Source organism: Pseudopodoces humilis, chromosome 14 (assembly GCF_049639895.1).
Source record: "Pseudopodoces humilis isolate 2021_Gansu_Grassland_sample_001 chromosome 14, ASM4963989v1, whole genome shotgun sequence".
Classification (NCBI taxonomy): Eukaryota; Metazoa; Chordata; class Aves; order Passeriformes; family Paridae; genus Pseudopodoces; species Pseudopodoces humilis.
The window spans coordinates 15,935,475-15,961,830 of NC_142213.1; the positions used below are offsets into that span (position 1 = coordinate 15,935,475).

Below are 26,356 nucleotides of genomic sequence, written 5' to 3' on the forward strand. Positions count from 1 at the left end.
GATTTTACCTCTAAAAGTGCATATTTTTCAGGAATTTCAAAATGAGAAAAGAGATTTTGCTCCTACCTCTTCCAAAGCCCATAATGAATCAACCACAGGCTTGATCTTCTTATTGTTATATAGATTTAGGAGTTTATCCATCACACCCTTGATCAGGCCACCTCGATTCTGTTTGAAAAGTAGATTCAACAGGGAAAATCCAGCAATGACTTTGTTCTCCTCATACAGCTTGATAGGATTTACTTTCTCAACCTGCCACCACTGGAAACCAATAAACAACAGCATGGTTAGAAAAATATTTTTCAAGAAACATACAGGGAAGTTCACAAGCAAACTGTCTGTGCAGATGTGATAAATGACTCATCTGTCAGGTCTGAAGCAACAGCCAAGAGAAGCAGTAAGGATGTGATTTAAGGATGAGGAAAGACAGTGTGCAGCTGACTGACAAGCAGAAATAAAACACAAACTCGTGCTGGAGGAGGTCAGGGTGTGAGAAGGATGGTGAACACATGGCTTTATATGAGGGTCTGGCAGTAAGGAGTTTGGATTTCCTTCCCAAGGAAAGAGAGATTTCTGCTCTCCTGCTGTCTCCAGCCTGCCACTGAAGTGCCCAGATGTTCACTGGCAGCTCTTGGCCATGAGTCTTCCCAGAACCAAGGGAATCAGGCACTGCCTATCAGCTGCCAGCTACTTTACATCCATTATTATGTTTATGACACTTGAGCATACCTCATAGTATCTAATGAAAGGATTTTATTTCATTTAGCCCAAGAGCATCATCAAGAGTGAGAGATGCCACTTCCCTGCAAATTTAATTTGAATGGGTAAATTTTTAATTAGAATTTTCATACAATTTTGATGAGTTAATTTTGCAGAATAATTGCATAAAGAAACTAGTTATACTTGTATACAAAATTTGTATGTTTTTTAATTCATTCAATTTATTCATATTTATTCCATCAATAAATACCAATACTATCTGAAAAACACTTCACTTGAAATTAATTTCATTGGCCCAACCTGCCCTACACATTATATGCATCTGGATATTCTTACATTAACAGTGAAAAATCTGCATAGCAAAGATGATCTTGTTTTAGTTCACAAGTGTGACAATAACAAGGATCCTCCCACTACTACCATTAAGACAATGTAGGAGGCAAAGAACAGCTCCTTGCTACAGTCTCTGAGTTGTTTTCAGCTACACAGAGACTTTTGAAGCCAGTTCCTCCTGGGAAGGGGTTGTTGCTGGAAGCTGAAAATGAGCCTTTGGCAAAAAGACCATGTGACAGATGTTCAGAAAAGACTTTTCCCTATGTTTTTTTTCTGTATGAAGGAATCGCTTTCACTCCTGGTTAACTTATTTCTTGCTGGCAGTTAATATGATATATTTGTCCTATTTTTGATCTCTAGGATTTCTGCACAGATTTCTGTTGCTGTAGTAAGCTGATAATTAAACATTTGAACTTTTAATTTGTTGACATTGTCAATTAGGAAACAAATGCCATGTCATCATCTCTTTGATGTCACTTGAACATGGAGAACAGAAAAATGCTTTTCTGTATGAAACAAACTCCTGAAAAGCTGGAAATGACTGGACACAGGCCCCATTTAAGAGATATATCTACCTTAATTCACTGCATTGTCCTTGACAGTGCTTTCAGATACAAAGAACCTACAGGGTACAGTTAATCACATCCATGGATGTGATATTCTGCCACAAGTAAATAAATAATGCAGCCTAAACTTAGCTGTGCAAGAGATTTGTGTCTCACAGACAATTTCAATGGCAATATGAAATGCACACAGATCCAATTCTGGTCCAGCTGTGCTGCCAGAAGAAAACACAGCACAAAACCACAATACCAGTAGTAACAACTCAGTAGAGATAAATGAAAATGAAGATGAAAATGATAGAGAAGACAGCAGTTAGAGGAAAGAGTATAATCACAGAGACACTTACTGATTTTGCAAAACTGAAGAAGCTTTTTGTCTCCCCAGTAACCATGTTAGATGAACCTGTAAAAGATGAGCACAACTTATTATTACAAGCTACAGCAGACCATTTAGTACATGTAAAATCATCTCTATGATTCATACTTAAGAAAAAAACATGCCCAGTTTTAAAAGAGATTAGTAGGAATACTTCTACTTTGAGAATAAAAAATAACAAAGAGTCCAAGGTGACCAAGCCCTCCAGGCTTACAGGAATTCTGAGATGACACTGAACCTATCACATCTCCCAAAGCCAGGGACAGGACAGGTTCTTTATGGGCATCTTCCCCTAAATACAGCAGGGCAGCCTGGCAGAGCTGCAGGGGAGATGTGTCTGCTCCGTGCGAGGAGCAGTCCACAAACAGGAGTGGAAACTTGTGAGCAGATGCCTGGGTTGGATTCCTCAAATTCACCTCAAATAAAACCAACAGCATTTTTCCTGAAATTGTCATTCAAGCTTCCCTCTCACAAAAACAATATTACAGTTTTCTTAGCCACACAGTGATTCCCAGAGAGATCCAGACTTTCTCCCACACTTCTTCTGTTATCACCCAATGATGTTTAACAATCTGTAATGTATGTTCAGTTTCAACTTTGGATTTACTTTTTAATTTTTTTTTTAAGATTTGTTTTTATGTTGTCATTTATTTATCAATAATTTAATCCATGGCCAGCTTCACTAAAACTCTTGACTAGAAATGATGAAACTGAGAAAGCAAAACATGTCAATCACAAGTTCTGGAAGAAGAGGCATGGATGCTTTTAACCTCTGCAAAGCTTTAGTTTTGAAATATGTAGCTGCTTCTTCCCACTCACCATATAAAATGTAAGTCCCAAGTGGTTTGAGAAGACTGAGGCCTTTCCCAGTATTTTCTCCACAAAGACAGTCCAAAACAATATCTACTCCATCTGTTGAGATTCTAAAAAGCAAGAGAAAAACTCTTACTTTGCAGTAAGATACACAGGGCTGGTCAGGCTGGGTTGTTAACAAAATACTAACATTTTCCAGGTACTTTAGAAAGGACTCTAAGGCTGAGACTTTGACTGTGAAAACATTACCCTCACCAAAAGACACTTCAGACTCATTCAGTGGCAGAATGCAAGTTTTTCAGGCTAGCCAACCCACAACTCTTAGGCTTTAAAGAGGGGAAACCATCTTGCTCCCCCTTTTTTCAGTGCTTTCAGTAAAATAACATTATCAAAAGACAGGCAGCAGATCCAAAGTTTTATTTTTGACTGAATGCAAACGTCAGAGAATGCTTGTTTTGTGAATGTTATAGAGGAAAAGGATATTTTTCTTATTCACATCTAATACTATTTTTCTAAATTTGTAAGGAAACAGATCTTCTTATCCTAATTTCTTTTCAGACAAAATTATTTGTTAAGTTATTTACAGAGTCTTCTTCAGATATTTTATTAACTAGATATCAGCAAGGACTTAAGCATAAAGAGAAGTCACCAAGAGCTAGAAGTCCAGCACAAGGGTTACAATCAGGCTCTTTTATACAGTTTCAATAAATGGTTTGCATATTTATAACTTTCCAACAGCTCTGTCAATGTAATGTCAATATGATGCTGAAGAAAAAATACGCTGAATATTCTGATTTAGGGGAGAGGCAAAGATTTATGGCTTGTAACGCATCTTTCTGCTTCCTCACAAAACAAAGGTGATACTCAGACACCCCCTGGTTACAAACAGCAGCAAAACCAGGCAACTTCACTCCTTGGTACTGCTGCCACATTTGGGGCAATAAATTCTTTCTATTCAGGCCACTGGATGAGCCTTCACTGTAAAGGAATAAAAATTTTACAATGAAACAGCTTTTGGTGGCTTCCCTCATTGAACCAATTCCTCATCCTCTATGAACATTTCCACATTCAAAACATCTCTTAAGGATTTATTTTTTGTTGTTTTTTTTATTTTTAATTATTTGCTTGGAGTTATGGGTGGTTGCTATGGTTTTGTTCTGTTTTTCGAGTTTTCTCCCTGCTGAATGCCCCAGTGACCTGCAATAAAGCAGGTTCCTACCATTATCCTTTCTCCATCACAGCTCCATCCCTTTCTGCTCACAGACTTTTAAGAAATGAACACTTTAAGCAGAACATAGAACACAGCTAATATCCATCCAACCAAACAACTACACCATTCCCCTCGCTGCTGCTGCTGCCAAAAGACAATTTGTCAAAACAGCATTCTCAGAATTACTGCTGTACTTTTATTAAAAATCTTTTCAATGCAAAGTGAAAATGGAAGGATGTGAGTAACAAATCAGAGTACTGGCATATTCCAGACAGAAGGGTGCCATTTCTGTCTTGCAATCAGGACTATTCATTGAGTTGATATTAAATACCACTGTGCCAGGAAAGAAGCACAAACTATAGGTTGTTACACCCATGTTTTTTTATCTCTTGTACCCACCCAATACCAGCCTGAACTGCTAACAGCCCAGAGAGAAGTTCTGCCACCTGCACCAACACCAGGATCAACAGTTAGACAAACTGAAAAACAAGAGTGTTTGGAAGCACATAAACAGAAACACACATGATGACTTCAAAAGGCAACAGGATGATTTTAATCTGAATGCAAACAAACAAAATCTAAGGACCTGAAATTAAAGCAGACATGATGTGCTCTGATATCAATCCCTGGCAGAGGATAAAAACCCAGGCAGATAAAAGCACACCAGAGAACTCCAAAACCTGGATACCTTACAAATCCACTGAAAATATCTTTTTTAGTGAATTACAGTGAGCAAGTATGTATGCAAATGAAGGCAAAGTACATCCTTCTCTTAAGACCTTTAGATTCTTTTACTTAATTTACTTTGCTCACAACAGATGTCCAAATAGGAACATTGATTGAAAAATCTTATGTTGCTTATCAAGACACAGGGAGATGCTTGCTATCCTGTCCCTAGTGGACAGATGGAATAACTGGAATAAACTACAGCTCCCAAACTTACAAATGTAATATCTTCCCACAAATATGATCAGCCTGGTGCCTTTCATAGTGTTTTGCCAGATACTATACAGACCTGACTCAGGAAAACACAAGATTACCTTTTTACTTCTTGAACATAGTCTGCATTCCTGTCAAACAGGTGAGTTACCGAGTTTTTGATTGCTTCATGTTTGAAAGATGAAGCTGTTCCAAAAACAGTAACATTGGGAATGGTTGAACAGAGCTGAGCAACAGCTTGACCCTGTAAACACATGATGATGTTAGTTCACTCACATGGAAATTGGTTGACAGAGTTTGCAGCTGCCAATTCACTCATGACACAGCAAAACCCAAGACCAAACGTGTGCAAGCACTTCCCAAACTAGTTTATTTCCACTGAAATGCAGTTCAGCCACAGGAAAAAAAACCACACCTAAATCACAAGGATATTCTGAAGACAAAGCAGTCCTAATACAGCAGGTCCAGTCTGCCATTCCTAAGGGATCACGTCTCCTTATGGTTTCAGTGGGAGATAGCAAGTTACTGAAACAAATGCTGCATAAAAAAGAAAATCTGCTTTACCTCTTATTGATAACAATAGTTATTAATGATTATTCAAAATGTGGGAATAGCCCCCAGTCACACTAAGAGAGGTCTGCTTAGGCAGGGCCCCAGGCTCAAAACTGATCAACAGCAAAGGGGATAAAACAGCCTAGACCATGCCCAGGAAAACCATTCTTCCTCCTGGTCTGAGCAGGAACTCAGTGGGGTCCATCAGATGCTATGCCAGCCTTTAGGTAAGATTTGGGGCATTGAAGAATTTGTGCAAGCAGATGTCAGTACTTAGAGTTTCCAGTTTTGGGGCCCAGAAGGCCTTAATTGAATTTTAACCTCTAATTCCATGAGGCTGAGAGAAGGGAAGCACTGCTTAACAGCTGAGCCACCTAGATTTCAAAAACCATCCCAACAGTTCACCTTTCTATCACCCTAGGTTTTATTTTAACACACCAACAAAAGGAAAACAGACTTTTGGCAGCCTACCTCTTCTTGCAACCACATTTTTCCAGTTACATGGATATACCAGTTACATGGAGCCAGTTACATGGATATACCCAGAAGTTAAAAACAAAAAGTCACTCTCCTTCTAAAAAAGCTGTCAGATGGAATTCAGCAGACTCTTACTTACAGCTACAGCCTAAAGATTGTCATTTGTAAACTGTATTCATGACTAGTAAAATCACCCAGGGATAAACACATTTCTGTTCACTCCAACCAGAAATCCTGATTATTAGTTGTACACCCCAGTAATTAGCACTTGGGTTTTATTTAGAGCAGGATAATTAACCAACCCTGCATACCCTGGAGGTCTTGGCATCCTCATGTATTCTGTTGAATGTAACTCAGAGCTGAAGAGCACCACAGAGGGCAAGGTTATTATTTATATATGGTGCCACCCAGGGATTTCAGTCTGGCTTCCTACTGGGTTAGTCAGTGAATGTCTGCACAGCAAGGCACAGCTTAGGAGATCCTCCAGACAGGCAAACAGACACAGAAAAGAGAGCAGGAGAAGGGATCATTCCCATTCCTGCTTTGCAGATGAGGGATGGAACACCACAGCAAACTGAACAGCTTGTCCAGCAGCTCAGAGAAGCTCACAGGTACTGATGCTTACTCCTGGCATGGCAAATCCAACTCCAAATTAAAAATGACTTCTTCTTTTAAAAATTATCCATCATTTTCCTGGGTTGGAATCCCTAACCTCTCAAAGATCATAGGAAAATCCATTCCTGAGGGGCCTCATCATACAAGATGCAATATTTTCAGGGAACAGAAAATGTTGCACTATTCTCATATTTCATTTCTTTATTACTTACCATCTCATTCTAAACCCTTCCCAGATTTTGGTCTCCACAAATAATGTAATATAAAACTACAAGAAAAAAAAATTGGGGATTTTGTACCTGTTCTTTTCTTAGTAATTTTCACAAGCAATCCTCTTTTCTCACTTTATGTGTCTCACAGCCCAACACCCACAGTGATTTCAGATAAATCAGTATTTTATAATGCATGGTAGTTGAATGAAATTCTGACATTATTGATCTATTCTCTAATTAGTTTTCTGCATTTTCAATCTAACTTGGGAAGATGAGAGCTAATGAATATATCCTGAATCAAAACCACTGAATGTTTAAAAGGTCAAATATTCAAGAAGAAAGCATGTTGATTTTTATCCTGCAGAAGACGATTAACATTTAACAAACTGACAGTCAGATGAATAGGAGAAATGCACAAAAACATCAAGATGTGAATAACCTATTTTCCTCCTGACTCAAACTCATTAGTACACTTCTCCCTCCCCCCAGAGATAAAGCTTATCTAAAATCCCAGATCAGCTGGGAATACCTTCCAGCTTTCTGGAGATATTTGAAGCCTAAAACTGACTCATATGACCAGTACTTTTATAATTGGATGAAGTGTTTTTGAAGCAATTCAAAAATTGCTTCAAAAACACTCTTCTACAGTTTTCTGAAATCTTAATTTGAAGCTGACTCTTACTTGGCTCTGTGCAAAGTATTTTTAGTAGCTGTATCAGAAATCTAGGAATAAAGGTTGATACTGGACTTTTCACGCTTTCTCCATCAAAACAGGAGAACTGAACTCAACCTATGAACTCAACCATTTCCCTAATTTCTGTGGAATTCAGCTAAGCTCCAAAACAGCACTGTGGCTATGCAAGTCACTCTTAAATCTCCTTCCTAATCCCTTGAATCATGTAGCTGCCTCTGGATTAGTCGCCACTGTTTAACAGGCTACACATTTTAATTGCAAATACCAAGACCAGTATTCAGAATATCCATGGTTCACAAATGAAGCATCCACAAAGGGTTTGCAGCTGAAGGAGGAGCATCCTCATCCCAGGGCAGCTGAGGTGTCTGTGCTGGCTCCTGTGGCCCTGCACGTTCCCACTGCAGCTACACCAGCCCTGTGGCTTGGATCCTGACCACTGCTCTGTGGTAAACAAGAGCGTTTTCTGTCCCCTCCCTGCCCAGGAAAAACCACGTCAACTCTGCTACCAGCCTCACTGGCTTTGGAAGTAAGAACCATGTTAGCAGAAATAGTGTATGAACTCCAAAACCTTCCAAGAGGGTGCTGAATTACACAAGCATGGGTTGAAAAATACTCTTCACACGTCTAATATTTTCATATACAATGACAATTTCTACATGGAAGTACTGACCAGATTGTTGCTTTCTGAACCTAGGAAAACTAGTAAGTTTTAATGGCAAAAAATAATTATCGCTTGGACAATTAATATTACCTTTAATGGAATTTAGGAGTCTTTGGGAATAGAAAATAAATCAAGCAATTCACTGAAGGGATAGACACGATTACAGAGTATTCCCTTGAAATGGAATTAATCTTCTTTAATATATTCATATATTTTATATACTACTTATCACAGAATCACAGAGTCATTCTGGATGGAAAAGACCTCTAAGACCATCAAGTCCAGCCACCAACTCAGCACTATCATCATGTTTTATCACTAAGTCATCCTCAAATACCACATCCACACATTTTTTGAACACTTCCAGTAAGGCAGAACATCCTGTGGTGAAACCTTAGTGAAATTAATAGGTTGGATTGAATAGCTTAGATTCTAGAAATTAATAGCTTGTGGAATGAAGGATGTCTGCTAATGCTAGATTGTGTCTCTCCAGCTCCACAGTCTGCTTGATGGATTCCTTTTCAAGATATCCTGTCAATTCATAAAACCAGTGTGTTGAACCTAATCTACACATACGATTATTACAGAAATTAATATAAATTGATATCCTTACAGTAGTTTTAGATCCAGAAAAAAAATAAAAAAGAGATTTCTTCACATTCCATTGTTTAAAACCCAAGTCTAAGCCTGCAGGATTGGAAACTTCTCATACTGAGATAATCACCTAAAAGAACAGAAAAGTAGTTTTCTAGGAAGTAACAATGAAATAGACTGTTCAGTGCATTTCAACAATTTCAAAGAAAAAAAGACATTGATATTTAAAAGTCAATATAGAAAGCATGAATAGACTGAAACTTACTAATCTAATTAGCTTGTTAACACAAACTTAATGGTGGATGAAATACAAATAAGGTGTGCAATGAGTGGCTCTCCAAAAGGGTTTGACCTAACACCACCAGCCTGATGTGCCAGCTGCACACTGAATTGCAGCAGGTATGGGGCACAATCCTTTCAAGAAAGCACCTTTTTTGGTATTATGTAAACGGAGGGCAGCCTGATAGCAGGAGAGAACAAACCATGTACCCTGCAAAACTGCATCAGTAAAGAATTACCATTTCTATGATATATTTCTGCAGCCCAAAGGTGCTACAGTGTTTTTAAAAATAGCATTCAGACTTAATCTTGCACAAGAAACTTGTCTGGAACTGAACGTGAGAAGAATCCGAATTCCAAAATGCTTTGATTCCACATAACCATACCTGCAGGTGCTGTGAAGTACTCAAGCACAGTAAGAAAACTGCAAGGGGAATCATCTACTCATCTCATGGCATCAGGAAAACTCTTCTCTGGAGTTGGATGAAGTCTGATACACAACATTTCATCTGCTGAAGGTGTAATTTTCCCAATTACAGCAAAGGAAATTGGAAACCAAACACTGGGTGAACATTGCAGAGTGGACAAACTAAAATGTGATTACTGGACAAGCATAAGGCAGCACCTGCTACACTCAGTGCATCACAAATGAGTTTTGAGTGGAGGGAAAGTGACCCTGAGATAATGACCTCTCTCACCCTCAAAACATTTTCTGCAACAATTAGCAGGGTGTGTTTTTCTTAGCCCTTTGCAAAATAGTGCAGCTGAGCCGCATCAGAAACTCAGAGCTGAATCTCCATCTGGCACAAATCCTCTGCAGCTCAGTGGAGCTACCCCAGCAAAACTCATCCAGGGGGAACAAACTCCGCCTGGAAAGGCAGAAGAGCCAGGGGAGAGCCGAGCACTGCCTGTGACCTGGCTCTGCAGGTGACCTGGGGACAGGACGTGTCCTCCGGGAGCGCAGGGCTGCGAGGGGCAAAAAGAGTGAGCTTCAAAGGCTGCAGATGGTTTTGGTCAGGGAAATTGCTTTCTGTGCATGGCTGGCTGGGCTTTTGTGCTTGATGAACAGATTATGCTGTGAGGCAGTGTCTGGAAACGGGCTCGGCCGTGGCACCAGGACTCTCTGGTGCTGCTGAGGGAGCAAATCCAGCGCTTCAGAAACATTTACCAGCAGCTCAGCCTCCACTGCCCCTGCCTGCCTTCTGCACCTGGGTACTTACAGCAGCCTAGCCTTGCTTACACAGGGTGGGAGCTGATTTATCCCCTTCTTTGGCTGCTGGAGATGAAACAAGAGGAAAGCACTTCACCAAATGCAGAACAGCTATGAACTGCTAATATGAAAATAGCAAGTGCAGCCCTGGTACCGAGTGAAGGTGTCAGCAGAGTGGGCTGGATTAATGTCCTGGCACAGTGTGCTGGCCAGGAGCAGCACAAGAGAACAGTCAATTCTGATTATTCACATTCAAGGAGTTCTGACTCAAGCACAGGAGCGCTATTTAATGTGCTCCTCCCTGCTAAGTGCAGACAGAGCAGCCAACCCATACAATATTTAAAAGGATCAGGAATGCTGTGAGACCTATTTTAACAGGATCTGGCTTTCCTACCATCTCATTGCTTCTGTGCTCCCAGGCAGCTCAGAGCCCAGGAAACACATCCATGTCTGCCTGGAGCAGGACCTGCCTGAGGATGACCCAGGAAACAGATATCTAACCTTACAAAAACGGGTTATGAGCAAACAAACCTGCCTTCAGCCTGAAAAATACAGGCCAGGGAGAGATTTCATGCTGAGCTTGTTGTAGCTGTAAACATATATATCCTACCAAAAAGATCTAGAAGAAGTGCCCTTAATGGAAAACAGCATTAAAAAAAGATATATTTACTGGCCATGAATAAATTCTGGAAAGTTTTCTCACTGAGTAAGAGTGGAGAGAATCTGAATAGATAAACACTTAGGTGTTTTTTCAGGGAGAAATTAGATCATTCTCTTGAAAGGGTTCCTATATGCTGTCTGTGATAGCAGGTGACTAGATTCACTAAGAAATGCCAGTTCTTTGTCAGATAAAATATCACCACTTTAGTGATTCAGCTGGGAACACATCCTCAAATATTTGCAATGTATGTAGGGGAGACACAATAAAAAAGAGGGTTCCTGCCAAGCAGTAACAAATCCTGCCAGGATGGCCTAAATCTGTTGCCAAGTCAGATTTACCCTTCAAATTCAAACATGAGAACTGCATCTGTAACTTACTCTGCTTGCACTTCTGCTTGCTCTGCTGAGCCTGGGAAGGTCAGACAACAGCTTCAGGAAAAGCAATCAATGCTCCTGCATGGAAGCTGGCTTATTTTTAGCATCTGCAAGATCAAAATGCTAAAGAATTGGCTTATCATTCTGCCTGGAGTCTGAGGGGTTAAGTGATGAGACTGGTGTTTACAAAATCTTGGTAAATAACCACAGCTTTGTGCTCTAAATATTCAGAATAGGAAGTACATGAACAACAAACAAATAAGCAAATGGGCATAATGGTTCTCTCACACAAATATAAGCCCTGAAGGAACTAATTTTCCAGGTAGACATCACAGAAATAGGGACTGGATTTATTGAAGCTCAAGGAGAAAAACATAATTTTTTAAAATTTTTTTTTACTACAACAGTCCTGTATTCATACTAATTCAACAGTTTACATCAATAATTTTAAGCAAAACTTTATAATATTATATAAGCCTGTGCTGTGACTTGCACTGAATGCCCTGACTTAGAGAGTCTGTTTTAAAGGACTAATTGCCTTTAAGAGCAGACTGGTCTCAGCAGGGTGCACACTGCTGCTCAGTCTTCTCGGGGTGTTTTCTTCAGTCCTCACTTTGCTTAAATTTAAAGAGATGTGGGAGTGTATTTGTGAAGGGAGCTACCTTTCCATTGTCTTACAATCACTTCAAACATTAATTACAGTGTTGTACAGTTAAGATAGACCAATATATGTCCTACAGTAAGTCACATGTTCTTGCAAAGTCATTATTTTGAGCATTAGTGTCTATTTATGATGTTTAGCATTATCTGGCTTTCTCCCTGATTTAGCAATCAGTTCAGAAGAGCACTTGAACATTTCTGTAGCTTTAATAATTTAAACTCTACTTGTATTAGACAATTCTATTTTTTGTTAATTATTGAACTGCCCAGCTACTCATTTAACAGTTTAATCAGAAGTTCTAAGTGTCCTGCCAAGCAGGGGCCTGAAAGGGGAGCAAATGGCAACTTTGTTAGATCTCAGTCAGCAGCAGGATTTGAAAAGTACTCATCTCTTCTCAAAGCCTGAGGGAATCATGGAATGCAACTGTGAGCCTGTTCTGTGCCTTCTGAGAAGGCTCCTGAAATATCTTCAGCCTCCTTCACTGCCCAGGCTGAGAGACTCTCTTAAGAGAGTCGCTCTCTCTTAAGTGCCCCTGTCCTAAGGAAGAAAAGAGAGGAAAGCCAAAGCTTTGATTCCAGGCAATCAAAATCAACAAGCTGGCCCTATGAAAACCAAAAGTCATCTCCCCTTTCAATCCCCCCTGTAAGCATTGCAGCAGCTCTTCTTCCCCTGAGGGAAGGGTACGATATCCCAAGCGTCAGAAGCAGAGTTTGTGGGTGTCCTCTTGTCCCCTGGTTCAGGGGCACCAGATGCTTCCCTGCATGTGGCCACATCTCCTTCCACGACCAGGGAAGGTGGCACCATGCCCTGACCTCTCCAGGGAGTGGGTGGCAGGGAAGGCGCTCATTTGCCAGGTGGAGCATGACTCAAGTCTGTAGCACAGAGACAGGTGAGCCAGACCTTTTTCAAGGCAAGCTGTCTCAGTATGTTTCCTTTTTCTCTCCCTGATCTTCTGATGTCCCCTGGAACTTCTGGAATAAATAAACAGACTTATCTAAAGCATCCTGTCAGACATTAAAGGATACTGTTCCCTACTAATCACAGTCCAGGCACAGATGGGAAGACAATTGCTATAGTTACCTCACTACCAAAAATATCTATCAACAAAAGGCCACATAAATAAACTGAGATAATACACAAGAGTAAAGGTCCTAGAGAATTTTCCCTGACTCCACTTATTGAAAAAGCTGAAGGATCCTCCTAAAGATGACTGAGTAGCCAGAACAAAGAACCTCACAAACATTTTTGAAGCAACAAGTTCTTTTTCATAAACTGCCTGAAGCAGCTAAAATAATGATCTTGCATAATGAGAAATGAACAATTAGAAACTTCTAGTCCCACAGGGAGCCTATTGTCTCATTAAAGTGTTCTGGAATTTTTCTGACATTTAGAAACAAACTGGACAGATTTCCCACTTGCTGAAAGTGGGGAAGGGCATTCTATCTATTAAAGCAACAGCACAAAAATAACTCCTTCTATAGCAGCTTCAGTGCCAGTTTTCTGTTCATTAACAAAGACCTTTGTGAGAACGATGTGTTTGATTGAAACAGTCAGATTTTTCAAAGGTTTAACAGACAGATTATTAGAGTAACACAGACCCCTCAGAAATCTTTATTTCTGCTTAGCAGAAAGAAAAAAAAAAATCCATGCATCTTCAGAATTATATTTTACCTGGAAAACCTATCAAGCAGTGGGAAATCTTCTAATTCTTGCTCTCCATGTTCTTCCCTTACAAGAAACAAGAGGCTGTGTGAGGCCCTCTCCTCTGGGACACTGACCAGCATCCTGGCTTGCAGGCTGGCCAGTCCTGTCCCCCCAGATCCCACACAGCCCTCCATCCCTTCCTGGCCAGCCTGGCTGCTCTTCCTGAGTGTCTGGTCCTTCCCTTGGAAACTCTGGTTTAACTACTGAGCAAGTGATGGATCTGATTTCTCTTTGCTCTCCTGGCAGCCAAGCAGGATCCATCCTTCCTTTAGCTTCTCTCAGAGAAGGTTTTGAGCAGCCACAGCAGAGGACCATCCAAAAGCTGCCCATTGAACAGCTGGGATGAGAGAGGAAGCCAGCAGCTCCTTTGAGGAACAGCCCAGCACAGAGGCTGGGCACTAGAGCAGAAGGTAGGTGAGAACTGACATTAACAGAGCATTCATTACCAACCCTTCAGGAAAAGAAGGAGGAAACAACAGAGGCAAGTGAGGTCAGCGAGAGAAAGAAACACAGAAATCTGAGAAAAGAGGAGGAGTTCAACTTCTCTAGACACACAGGTATGTGCAGGGATTGCTTTGGGGCTAATTCTGTATGCTCAGCCTACACAGGGTCTGTACAGTGCCAGGTGGGCAAATGGCCTTAAAGCTGCAGCTGAGACTGTGATTCCTGTAGAATGTTCTCCTGAATGTGAGGCCTCATGTTGCTTTAACAGCCTTGAATTCCACACGAAGAGATTTAACTCTACAGAACAACAGTCAGCCATAAAGCTCTGGGCCGTCCTGTGCCAGAGCATAATACGATTATAAATTCCTCTCATTTACACAAGTATTCCAACAGGACCGAGCCTTTACTGCCAGTGGGATTATGGTTAGCTAAAAATACCTTGTACAGGGAACTCATGAATTTATTCCTTTGAATACAGCCTTCATTTATATGAGAACTTGAAAGAAGGGCTAACAGCACAGAATTAAGGACAGCGTGTTTGGGGCTGCCCACCAGACCTCAGTAGAAAACAGAACATTAATTTGGCATAAATAAGGCATAACAAGAACACAGAAAAGGTACTCCAGTTTCAAAGGCTGCTATCTGCTAATGGTCTTAGCTCATAAAACCTGTCTCATGAAGAAGGACTGTATTATTTAAAATGTAAACAAACTCCACAGTCAATATTGTAATATTTTGCACAAAACTTTGATACACTCCAAAGGATAGAGATTTTCCTAAAAGATACTTCAAGGAACTGGTAACACAAAATGCCAGCTCTTTATTTCACTATCTGGCCTGGTATTCCCACAAATTCATCCTTTGCCTGTGCCACATGATGCCTCCTCAGGAATGATCCAAACTACAGCATGCAGCAGCCACCACTGGCCACAATTTTTAATTTGTACCTTTTCCTCAGGGTTCACATGAGAACTTTTCACTGCTTTCAGTCCCTCTACAACAATGGGGAAAAGAAAATCTTTCACAGTGAGAGCATCACACACACACATTATATGTGCAGGAGTATTCTGAGAGGGACATTTACTTTAAAGAGGATTATGGTAAATACCTTTTTCAGGGAGCTTATTTATTCCTTTCACTACACCCTTCTTTAACACAGAAGTACAACATGTGTAAGTTCATGTATGCAGTATTTGGGACAACACTTCATCCTCGACCAGCTGACAACCAGTTAGGGTTTTTTTATGAGATTTTTTCATAGAGTTTAGAGCCATAACATTTTTATTTCACCAAGAGCTCCTGTCAACCATTCACATCAGCATTTTGATGGGAAAACAGATCCTCCCAGTGCAATCCCTCACACGTAGGAATAGCACATCAAACTGCAGGTTCTGGCTCATTTCAGGAATGAAAACACTTTACACTTTAAGTTACTCCGTGACAGGAAAGAAGAAAAGTTCCAACTTACCACCCCACCTCCTGCTGAATGAACCAGCACAGACATGCCTTCTCTCAGGTTAGCAACCTCAAAGAGCATCATGTAAGCAGTCACAAAGTTCATGGGAAATGCAGCAGCTTCAGAAAAATTCATGTCATCTGGGATCTTGTAGACAAACTCTACTGGGGTACACACTACTTCAGCCCAGGCATTGTAGTTGACAAAAGCCATGACTCTGTCTCCAATCTGCAAACAAGGAAGAAAACAACACTGAGGATCTGACTGCAACTGAGACTGTAGAGAGCAACCTGTGAGACCTGCAAGTCTCCTGTTCAAGGTGCAGGTCACTGGCTCACTGTGAGGAAAATGATGCTCCACTTTGGCAAAATAGTAATTAAGCTGCTCAGCTTTGGGCTTTTACTATTTTTAATGTTAAAAAAAATAACCAAAAGAAGTTAAAGCCACCTCTTCCTTTGTTGTTTTTTTTTTTTTCCACTCTTCTCTGATAGAGCAATCTTCTATCATCACTAATACAGATCATCTTTTGCTAGCAGAGATACCAAATAACAAATGTAAACAATGAAAACAGCATTCTTACTAATAACCAGGAATTTTGCTAAAGAGAAAGAAATTAGGGGAAAAGGTTATAATTATATTGATGAGAATCATGGAATAAAGAAAATTACACCTAGGATAATTTTCACTTCGTTTTCTCAGTCCTCACACTAATTTAGAGCTACTTTTCCTCTCTGTGGATTGAGAAGGGGAGGTCTTGTGCTCTGGTAGATGGAGTACATGAAAGGGTTGTAAAAGCTCTCATTCTGAAGATAACACTATCTGCATCCACTTTCTATTTTTATCATCTTATTAACTGATTATACCAAGATATATCTCTGATAGTAATCTCCACAGCCATGTGTCAGACAGAATTTGGTTCTACAATTTCAAGTAAGCCACCTTGAACATCAAAAATATACCTTTGGATTTTAAGGTACTGTTAAATCTAGAAAGTGGATTTGACAGGATTTAAAGGAGCAATGAAATATTATATTTAAATGCTACATTTCTCTGCTTAGTTTCTTCTCAAAATCTATGGTAGTGAAAGAGTAATTCACTGTGGAGTAAAATAGGCTCTCTGTAAATATTAGGTACAGTTGGCTGCTCCTAGGAACCTTTTCAGAGGTCCAGGCACATCAGGCTCATATGTTTGTGTATGTTCTCCATTGCAGCTTCAGGTTTTTAAAGCAGAGGTACTGACTTATCTCAGATGGACAAGAGTAACAACAAGGCACAACAGACTCGGAGAGCAACACCCACCTTAAAGCAGAAATTGGGCTGCTGGGTCTACAAGGAACAGCCAGACTGAGCAAATGTTTGGCCAGTGTGTGTTAAAATCTTCACAGGCTCAACTCTTACAAACTCAGTAATTGCTCACTACCAGCAACCCCATCTTTGGCATCTTTGACCTTGCCTCAGACCCTTTCCCTTTCTAGAATACACCAATAAAAACAACATCCTTAACCATGAAAGGATGGAGCCGTGGAATAAGAAAGGAATAGCATCAAACTCCAGGCCTTTGTGTTTTAACTAAAACTAACAGCAGCTGTCCCTCTAAAATAACTTTGCTTATCTGCCTGATACTCTCTTACATTTTACCAATGCCTTCTAATGCTTTAGGAACTACAGGTATGGAGTAAAGCACAACACTTTTACCTTCAGGCAAACGTTTACAGCACAAGCACATTTTGGTCTCCTGAGTGCTTGTCATCACTTTTGCTTTGGGATATTGCAGGTCTGCTCAAAGCTAAGGTGCTGCTGACAGTTCTGAAGGGTTTGTCTCTTTTAGAATGAGAGTGCTGAAACAGAGCTGTCATTCCAATTTCACTGAAATGCCTCCTCCTTTTGAAAAACATTCAAATTAACAATGCCTCACTGGTAATCACTCTGTGGTTCCCTTTTGCTCTTAGAAAAGCATCTAAAATAGAAAGTCTGCTAGGATTAATTAGTGCAGATGTTAATATGCCCTATATCCTTGCCATAAATCATAAATGACTACTAAAAAGAATGCAAAAAAGTCCCTTTTGGTGATTCCCAAGGGATTTCTTGGTAACATTAAATACTACATTTTACCACAGGCACTATTCAGAGCCTAGTCAGATTAGACCTCACTTCCTGAGAATCATCCCCAAAACTGGAGAGAGATCAGGCCTGATACAGCTGTCATGATCAGAAAGAAGCTTTTTCTTTTAGTGGGAGAAGGAATAGGCATTAGACCTATTTTAGGAGAGCTTGAACTGGAAGAGATCTACCCAGGGAAAGGAGGTCAGAAGATACAGAGTGCAATCTTTGTCGTTACTGTGGACAGAGGTAACAACTTATGTCGAGGAGACACCAAGCATCTGGTGTGCCCCTATTCTGTGCAAGAATCCCATAAAGAAACCAACAAAATGTTCTCCTGCTGATGGATTCATACCCATGAACAGCTGTCTGTCACTCTCAGTGTGGACCCTTTTCTAGATCACTCAAACACAACCATGGCTAGGAAGGTTACAAGCAGAAAATTAAATACTATGGCTTGTTTCAGTCACGGCGGGTACAACAGTGCACAAACATGCTCCACAGTCAGGACAAAGATGTCACTTTAAAAAGAGACACAGTATTATATTCAGTCAGGTGCAGTGTTATTGAAACAAGCACCATATGCTGTAGCCTCTGATGCCCTTTAAAAATAGCAAGAACTTTAAAAATGAGAGTGCCAATCTGGAGCAGAGGCTTTCTAGACTCCTTTCAGAGAATATTTTTCAATATGGAGCACAGCTATGAAGTACAGGTGCTAGAGCAGAACTACTGAAGCAGAAAAGGTTTTCAAATAGCAAAAATTCAGTTGTTTATAACAAAAAACAATGGAAGATTACAACTCGTTTCAAGGCAGAGATGGTGCAGAAAGGGAACTGAGACAAATCTCCTAAGATCTCATCACTGAAACCACAGTTGAAACTAAACTGGCCATTACCTTCATTCAACTGACAAATTTTAGGTGTTCAAGAAGAGAAAAAAAAATTGTCTTTAGATAAAAATATTTGTATCCTCTTAAGATCTAAATATAATAAGATTTCAGAAAATTTGATTACCTTTTGACATGACTGACTCTGCAAATAACTAAGATAGAATTTACATGTATTAACTCAGGATTTATTTCCAAAATTTTCAACCTACTTAGGCAATAAAATTCAAGTTTGCAGTGAATATAGATGTTTAATATCAATAATGGAATATAAGGCAGGACAAAATGCTGCTTATATGCAATAAGAGATACAAAAGAGTCCATAACCACTTATGAAAGCTTTATTATACACATCAACTATTTGTCATTTATCACAACCTGTCAGGTGAAATAGAAGCTTTTCCTGAGTAATCAGACTCAGTCCTATATCCAGAATCAGGATCCTAATTTAATCTGCACCTCATTAATGCACACAGTTTTAAGAAGCACTGCTTACTGCAAACAGGGCTCTGTTAACTCAAGATCAAAAGCTGGAACCAGCATCAGCAGCACCTGGGCTTTGAGGAAAAGAGCAGCGATGACAGGAAACACAGCCACAAAAAGAAACTTAACAAGTTAACTTAATTTATTTCATTTTATTAAAGGACATCACTCATGCTTTCCAGTTCCTACTTAGCCATCAGGATGTGCACATGGCACAAGTGACTTTTCAGGAGGGATTTAAAGGAGATGACAGTGGTGGATTCAGAAACTAATTCAAGAGGTCATTCTCACGCTTGGGAAGCAGCAAGGAAAAATCGACCTTTTAAATCTCAACAGGGTGGTGAAGGCTGCTGTCACTGGCAGAGCAGAAGGGATTAGGAACTGGTGATTATTTATATGAGAATTATAACTCTCACTTTGAAAATTATAAAAATATTACCTCAAATCCTTTCACGCTGTCTCCAAGAGCTTCTACAATTCCAGAACATTCAAAGCCAGGAACAAGCGGTGTCTTAGGAGGGTTGTCAATATTCCCCTGTCGCACCATCAAATCAATAAAGTTCAAACCACTGTAAAACACAGGAAAAAATAAAATCAAGACTATTACCACAGATCAAAGTAAAGGAGGAAAACTTGACCCGAGTGATGGGATAGCCAGAAAACTCCAGGGCAGCATTCAGAAGCTGGGCTCTGCAGGGTAAGAGGGAGCCAGCAGACATTCCCACCCCCCAGATGCTGTGCCTTGGGCAGAGGGTGCACGTGCCAGGACACCACAGCTGCCATCAGCCCAGAGCTGACAGACTGCTCACACAGGGCATTCAAAATTCAGTACAAACACTATCATTTCTACAAATGCAATACTAGCTGGCAAGTAAAGCTAGGTCAATTTAAGAAGAGAACCCTAAGCTTCACAAATTATAGTTATTTTGGGCTAGGAGCTACGTGATCTAACTGTCCTAACCTTTGATGTGACCCCAGGAATGCACCTTGTGTTTGTCTCAGGCAGGAGTCTGAACTCTGGCATGAACTTACTAAGTACCAGATAGGCTTTTGTTTTAAAACTGTTCCTTCCTGGATCATGTTTGTACATTTTTTTAAAAGTTATTAAGGTATGTGAAATCCTCAGGCTCAGAAAAAAATACAGGTCTTTCCCTGCAGTCTGAGGTTTTGTGTTGTCTTTTGTATGCTATCCAATTTTATTAAGGAAAATTTTGTGGTTTCCTAGGCAGCCACAAAAAAAAAAAAAAAAAAAAAAAAGTACCACTTATCAACTATGTGCATATATTGATTACTGGCCTTAATGCCATAGTTAAAAGTTTAAAACTCCTAACTAGCTGAAATACACTTCAGCATTAATCCATTGTTCCAAAACACAGCCCTGTTTTTATGGTTAGCCAAGCACACAGCCAGTCCTACTCACACATGTGATATCAGCAACTGCCTGGATACCTCACATTACTGATGGGCACAAGGATTTATTAGATGCAGCCTTAGTCAGATACTAATCAAGACACAGACAGACTGAACAGACCCAACAAATGAATAGACAGAATAGACACACAGCCCTAGCATGAAGAGAGCATGGCATTCATGGGATGTAGGTCACTGGGGAGGGGAAGGAAATCCACCAAATATAAGCATTCATAATTGTGGTGGAGGGTTTAAGAGAAACCTGAACCCATAACTTTCACCATGCTCATACCCACAGCTTATAATATCAACCATATGGAAGGTTAGGAGGGGTTTTCACACAGTCAGGTTGGAAAACTTGGAATTATTTTGGAAAGGTCGCTTCTTATCCAGTGGGTAAGACCACCTCCTACATTTCCACTGTGATGTTGATAATGAAAGAGAAATTCCAAATAGGAAAATGCCTGCAAGGCAGTCATTGTCTGGAGAAGAGGAACAAGCAAACAGACAAAAACTCCAAAACAAACCACAAACCCAGAAACCCCACAGCACTGATGGTGGCAGCCACTGTCTGTGTACATTAACTTCAGCAATGGTCTGTTACCTGCATCTTTCCACACTGCAAGCATTTTACAAAAAGTTAACTTTTCCCTCCATTCCTGCAGGAAAAGGCAGCTGGAGGCAGGGCTGTGATGCAGGAACCTGGGCAGGAAGACACCCCGTGGTGCCACAACAATTAGGCAAGAAGGAGACAGGTGGATATGCAAAGGCCATTGCTCTTTGCTAATGACAGTGATCACAAATAGATTCCTTCTCATGAAGTTAACTGTCAGACAGTTTTTGAAAAGGCACTCATTCAATGACGTAATACTGGCAGTTCAGTTCTGTCCTAGATCCATTTCTCTTTCATCTGTTTTTTTCCCCAAAGGGGGATAAAGGGCAGCAAAATTTCATTGAGAGTTCATCTCTATTACAGTGAACTTACAAGACCTCACACCAGAACCGGTGTGATAAGGGAAGAAAAAACAGTACACAAGACAAACAATAGTCAAGTCACATGTCAACCATATCTATATATAAAGGAAAGGTTTAAAATTATTAGGTCTCATGCTTTTTATGCAGAAACCAACACCATATGAGTAAGACTGCCTTTAGGAGCAACACCGATTCTCTGTCCACTACACTTAGGATTTCTTTTATCTGCTCCAGTTTTTTTCAAGTGCTGTTATCTCACAGTCATAGAGTCAGAAGGGTCACTTCTGCCTCATTCCTCATGACGCACATGTACAGCAGCACAAGAAGAAATAATTATAAGAGAAAAAAGAACAACAGAGGGAGGTAATTATAGGACACCAGTTCTTATTCACACAACCCATCTGAAATACGGCTTCCGTTCATTCCAGCTACTTGTCTCATCTTTTCAACAGTCTGTATCCCAACGTTCTGCCGCCTGCAAATTACCATGCAAACAAATACAGGAGTTTCAATTGCTTCATCATTATCAATCAAAAATTATTTCAGGAGATATGCAGAAGCTGTGACTCAGCTTGGACATCGATGGCTGTTCCATTTCTTACTCACTGAATGAGGCTAACACATGACTCATCTCAGCTGACACATTTTCAATTGTATCGCTGATATTCCAGACCTACAAAAGAATTATTCATCTGGCTTAGTGCTAATAGCAATAAATCCTCCATCTCCTCCATTTCTAGTACCATACTACAAAGTGTATACATACAACTTAATGGTTCTAGACATATGATTCAATTGGTTTTAACCACAGGGAATTCAGAGACCACACAGAACTTGCTCTTCTACTGGTGTATACTATTTATCAAGCATGTGCATACCTTTCTTAAAAGAAAGCTTCTTTCTCTCCATCAATTTGTTGAGTCTAGTAATAACAATAACAATAATAAAAGATAATAATATACAATAATAGTAATAATAATAATAGTATAATAATAATAGTCTCTAGTAGTGGTCATCTACAAAAGTGATTCAACAGAAAACGTGATTTGTAAGAAGCAGTGGTGACTGGAGCAACTCATCTTGGGTGTGTTCAGCGCTGCCTGCATCAACATGTGCATGCTGCCCTGGGCAAAGTCAACCCCCTTCTCACTCGGTCTCCCAAGTCCATCATCATCCCAATCAATCCTCTGCACTTACAGGCTTGGGTCAAGAGGATCAGCAAATTGATTTTGCCTTGCCTGGAAGCACACTTTGGTGACCTGGTGACCTTTCAGCCCTACAGCAATTTTCCAGTCAGGAATGACAAGCAGATGCTATCCAGCCTGCAGGCTCCCTGGCAGGCAGGGAAGCTCCCAAAACACACCAGGCACGGTGCAGTTACCTGTGGAGCAGCTGAGCACGTCTGCTGATGTCAAACAGCACATGTGCAAGTCACACAGCTCTACTGACACTGCAGCCCTGGAGAGCAGCTGCAGCTGTGGCTGCACAATTCTATTTTATAGCTAAATGTTCTTGTGCAGGTAGCTTGCATTTTGTCATACATACCCAGCTATTCAGTTCATGAAAGTGGAACTCATACAGGTACTGGAAAATGCTGTAAACCCCGGACACAGTTAGAGGAATATATTCCTGTGCTAATAACACTTTTAGTTTTGCATGTTAACTTTTGTTAACCCAATGGCTGGGGAAAAAAATCACTCAGGAAACAAGACAGACTAAATTAAAATGAATGAAAATACAGCCCTGCTTGATAGCAAAATGAGCTGCCCAACAGCTATGATGCTACCATTACTTCTGTTCGGTCAGCACAGAATTTCTTGCATTTCCCATTGTGACTAATAGAAAAAAAACCAATACCAAATGTGAATGCAAAAAATCCTAGCCCATTATTTATTAGCACTCAGGCACATTGATGGATATCACTATTTTTCATAGGCAACAGCTTGGTAGGGGGAATACTCATACGGGTCACAAACTTTATGGGCCCCATTAAGAACAGGATGGAAAGCACAGCATCTGAATGGGTCAAGACACTCAGCTACATTAACCTACCAGGATATTCCAAAACTGAAGCAGATCCACTGATACATGATTCAAAACAAGCTCATTCCCCCATTCCAGTAACATTTTTAACACAAGTTACTTCTAAGTAAACAGCTTGGCCTTCACCTTGGAATTTATCTTCCAGAAGCACCGTGTTTTCACGTAGCAGAAAAGGACAACAGTAGATAAATCCTTGCCTAGGCAAAATTAATTCAGTCTTTGGAAAACATCAAGTTGTGTAGTAAGATCCTAATGTGTGGTTTCTGTCACTCAAAAAAATCAATCCTATTTTCATGAAGGAACATGTGCACTAAGATCTGGCAATCTAGGAAGAACAGTCTGCTCCGATTGTCTGGGAATAAAAATTTAAAAAAAAGAAATGCCATCTAGGAAAGCTCATTTCAGGATGCTGCCAGACCATAGCCACTTGTCGCCTGGACACAGGGACTAACACTGGGAAGTTATCCCGAGCTCTGGCCACGCTGCCACAGCAGCTCCGATGAAAAGGATGCTGACTTAAGTAAGTGATTCCCAGGAGAAAAACAACAGCCAGTGTCAGAAGGGAAAGAGACAGGTGCTGAGCAATACGCACAATCTGGCATCCACATTTATCACAGAAACCCAAACCCTGAACGCACTTGGCCAGGCTTTCCCCTCCCTTTTCCCCTAGCTAGTAGCGTGAAATACCACTGACAATTTTCTTCCCATCGCATCCGCGCCGAGCGCACACGGAGCCGGCTGTGCGCCCTGGCCCGGGGACCCGGAGCCGAGCGCCGAGCCGGGGACCCGGAGCCGAGCGCCGAGCCGGGGACCCGGAGCCGAGCGCCGAGCCGGGGACCCGGAGCCGAGCGCAGAGCCGGGGACCCGGCGCCGCGGGGAAGGGACGGGGCGGCGGCGCCTGCCGGCAGCGGGGCTGCCCCGCGGGGAAGCCACAGGTGAGAGAAGTGGGCTCCGGAGCCGGGGCTGCGGGGCTCGTACGGCACGCTCCAAGCGCAGGGATGCCCTGCCGAGGGACCCCGCACCCGCCCGGCCCCGGGGTCCCGCACCCGCCCGCCGCCCCGGGGAACGACAGGGTGAGGGGTGATACTGGACCAGGCTTTGACGCGGATCTTCAGCTCGCCCTCCTGCGGCTCCGGCATGGCTTTCTTGGACACGCGGAGCTTGTTGAGCCCCCCGAAGGCGGACAGCACCACGGCTCGCATCTCCTTGGCGTCCCCGGCGCGCAGGCTGCCGCCCGCGCCGCCTTCGGCCGCATCCCTGCCGCCCTCCTTCTCGATCATCTGCTCCGTCTCCTCGGCTCGCTGCGCTCCCTCCTTGGCCATGGCGGGGCTGCGGCGGCTCCCGCGGTGCCGCCGTGCGAGGCCGGTGCCGCCGTGTGGGAGGGCCGCGGAGCCGCCGGGGCCCGCCCGCCGCACTGCACCGGCTGCGCACCGCCCTCCGCCCCGCGCCGCCCCCGCGGCAGCCCCGCCACCGAACCGCACATCCCGGCCGGGCGAAAGGAGCTCTGAGATCACACAGTCCGCCCTTGTGACCCATCCCTGCCTTGTCACCCAGACCATGGCACTGAGAGACACGTCCGGTCCTTAAACACCTCCAGCGGTGGGGACTCCACTACCTCCCCGGTCAGTCCATTCCAGTGTCTAATCATCTTTCTATGAAGAAGTTCTTCCCAATGTCCAACCTCAACTTCCCCTGGTGCAGCTTTAGTAAGTCCTGTCACTTGTTACGTGGGAGAAGAGCCCCATCCACACCTGGCTCCACCCTCCTTCCAGGTAATTCTAGAGAGGGATAAGGTCACCTCTGAGTCTCTTCTCCAGGCTGAACAGCCCCACTGTCACCTTAGGCCAGTGCAGAGCCCTGTGGCCACTGAGCTGAGTGTGAGGCCAGGCTGTTTGATTGGACCAGCCACCCTCTGTGCCCCAGAGCTCATGGTACCGTGGATTAAATCTCCACTCGAGATGCCCGGGTGTTGACCCTCACCAGGGAGCCCAGAGTGCAGTCACACCTTCCCTGTTCCTTGTCCTGAAGCTCTTTGAGGGGCCAGCTCAGTGAGCACTCAGTGTCAGAGGAGCTGCCTCACGACTGACACACACCTTTGTAGCAAGAAACACAAGCTTGAGACTGCTGTAGAGCACTTTTAAGCCTTTACACAACAGATTTTACCTGGTGATTAATGCTGGTCTTTGCTGGTTCCTATGGGGAGCTAAATCCTTTAATATGAGCACAGGGTATACTGCAAGGCACCCACCCACCAGAGCTCCCTGGGACTGTTCGGATTTGAGTCCCTAAGGAGGCTCAGGCATCAGCCACTTAGCTCTGTGTTAATGAGGATCAGTCCCTGCAGCCTCCTCTGGGGCAGCTGAGCGTGGATTTTGGGTGATCAATAGTTATGGTTCCATGGACATTGATGGAGCATCTGTTATTAGTATTAGATCCCTATACCAATTTGTGGATGGTATAGGGATCCCACAGTTCAGGGAAATCAGCCTAAAATGGTGTATGTATTTATGGAGTTCCAAAATTCATTGCAGCATCCTGTGTGTATGGCAAGTGGTCCTGCAGACCTCCCTGTGGGTTCTTCCATCAAACCAACCCTGCCTGCAGTAACTGAGCTCTTAAGAAGCTTCAGGACCTCTCTGTCATCTGCTGGGGATTATGACCACCCTCTCTTTAGGCTGTGGAGTTGTAGGGTCTGAGTTCATCAGTACTCCTTAATTTCACAATGTGCATTTATTTCATCTTGGGTCATGTATTCAGTGTTCAAGTTTTTGAAGGAAGCCAAAAACTCTGGAAATATCTTAGCTATAACAAGTAATTGGGTAAAAACATTTTCATTAACAGTAACAAAGCAAGATAGTGGAGGAGTGGAGAGAATTTTCATATTCCTTAGCAATTTGGATTATTTTTTTCT

The 26,356-nt window shown here is 41.9% G+C and overlaps 1 protein-coding gene across 1 annotated transcript in view; it reads right to left on the reverse strand.

Annotated features, from left to right (window-relative positions):
- VAT1L (vesicle amine transport 1 like) overlaps positions 1-24,844 on the reverse strand; it is a 54,141-nt gene extending 29,297 nt beyond the window's left edge. The window contains exons 1-7 of the mRNA XM_005526404.3: positions 24,538-24,844; positions 19,457-19,586; positions 15,561-15,776; positions 5,056-5,198; positions 2,812-2,915; positions 1,964-2,019; positions 67-261 (exon numbers count right to left, since the gene is read on the reverse strand). Of these exons, the coding sequence (XP_005526461.1) occupies positions 67-261; positions 1,964-2,019; positions 2,812-2,915; positions 5,056-5,198; positions 15,561-15,776; positions 19,457-19,586; positions 24,538-24,767 (1,074 nt within the window). The 5' untranslated portion in view covers positions 24,768-24,844. The remainder of the gene's footprint in view (positions 1-66; positions 262-1,963; positions 2,020-2,811; positions 2,916-5,055; positions 5,199-15,560; positions 15,777-19,456; positions 19,587-24,537) is intronic.
- Positions 24,845-26,356: the final 1,512 nt, after the last annotated feature.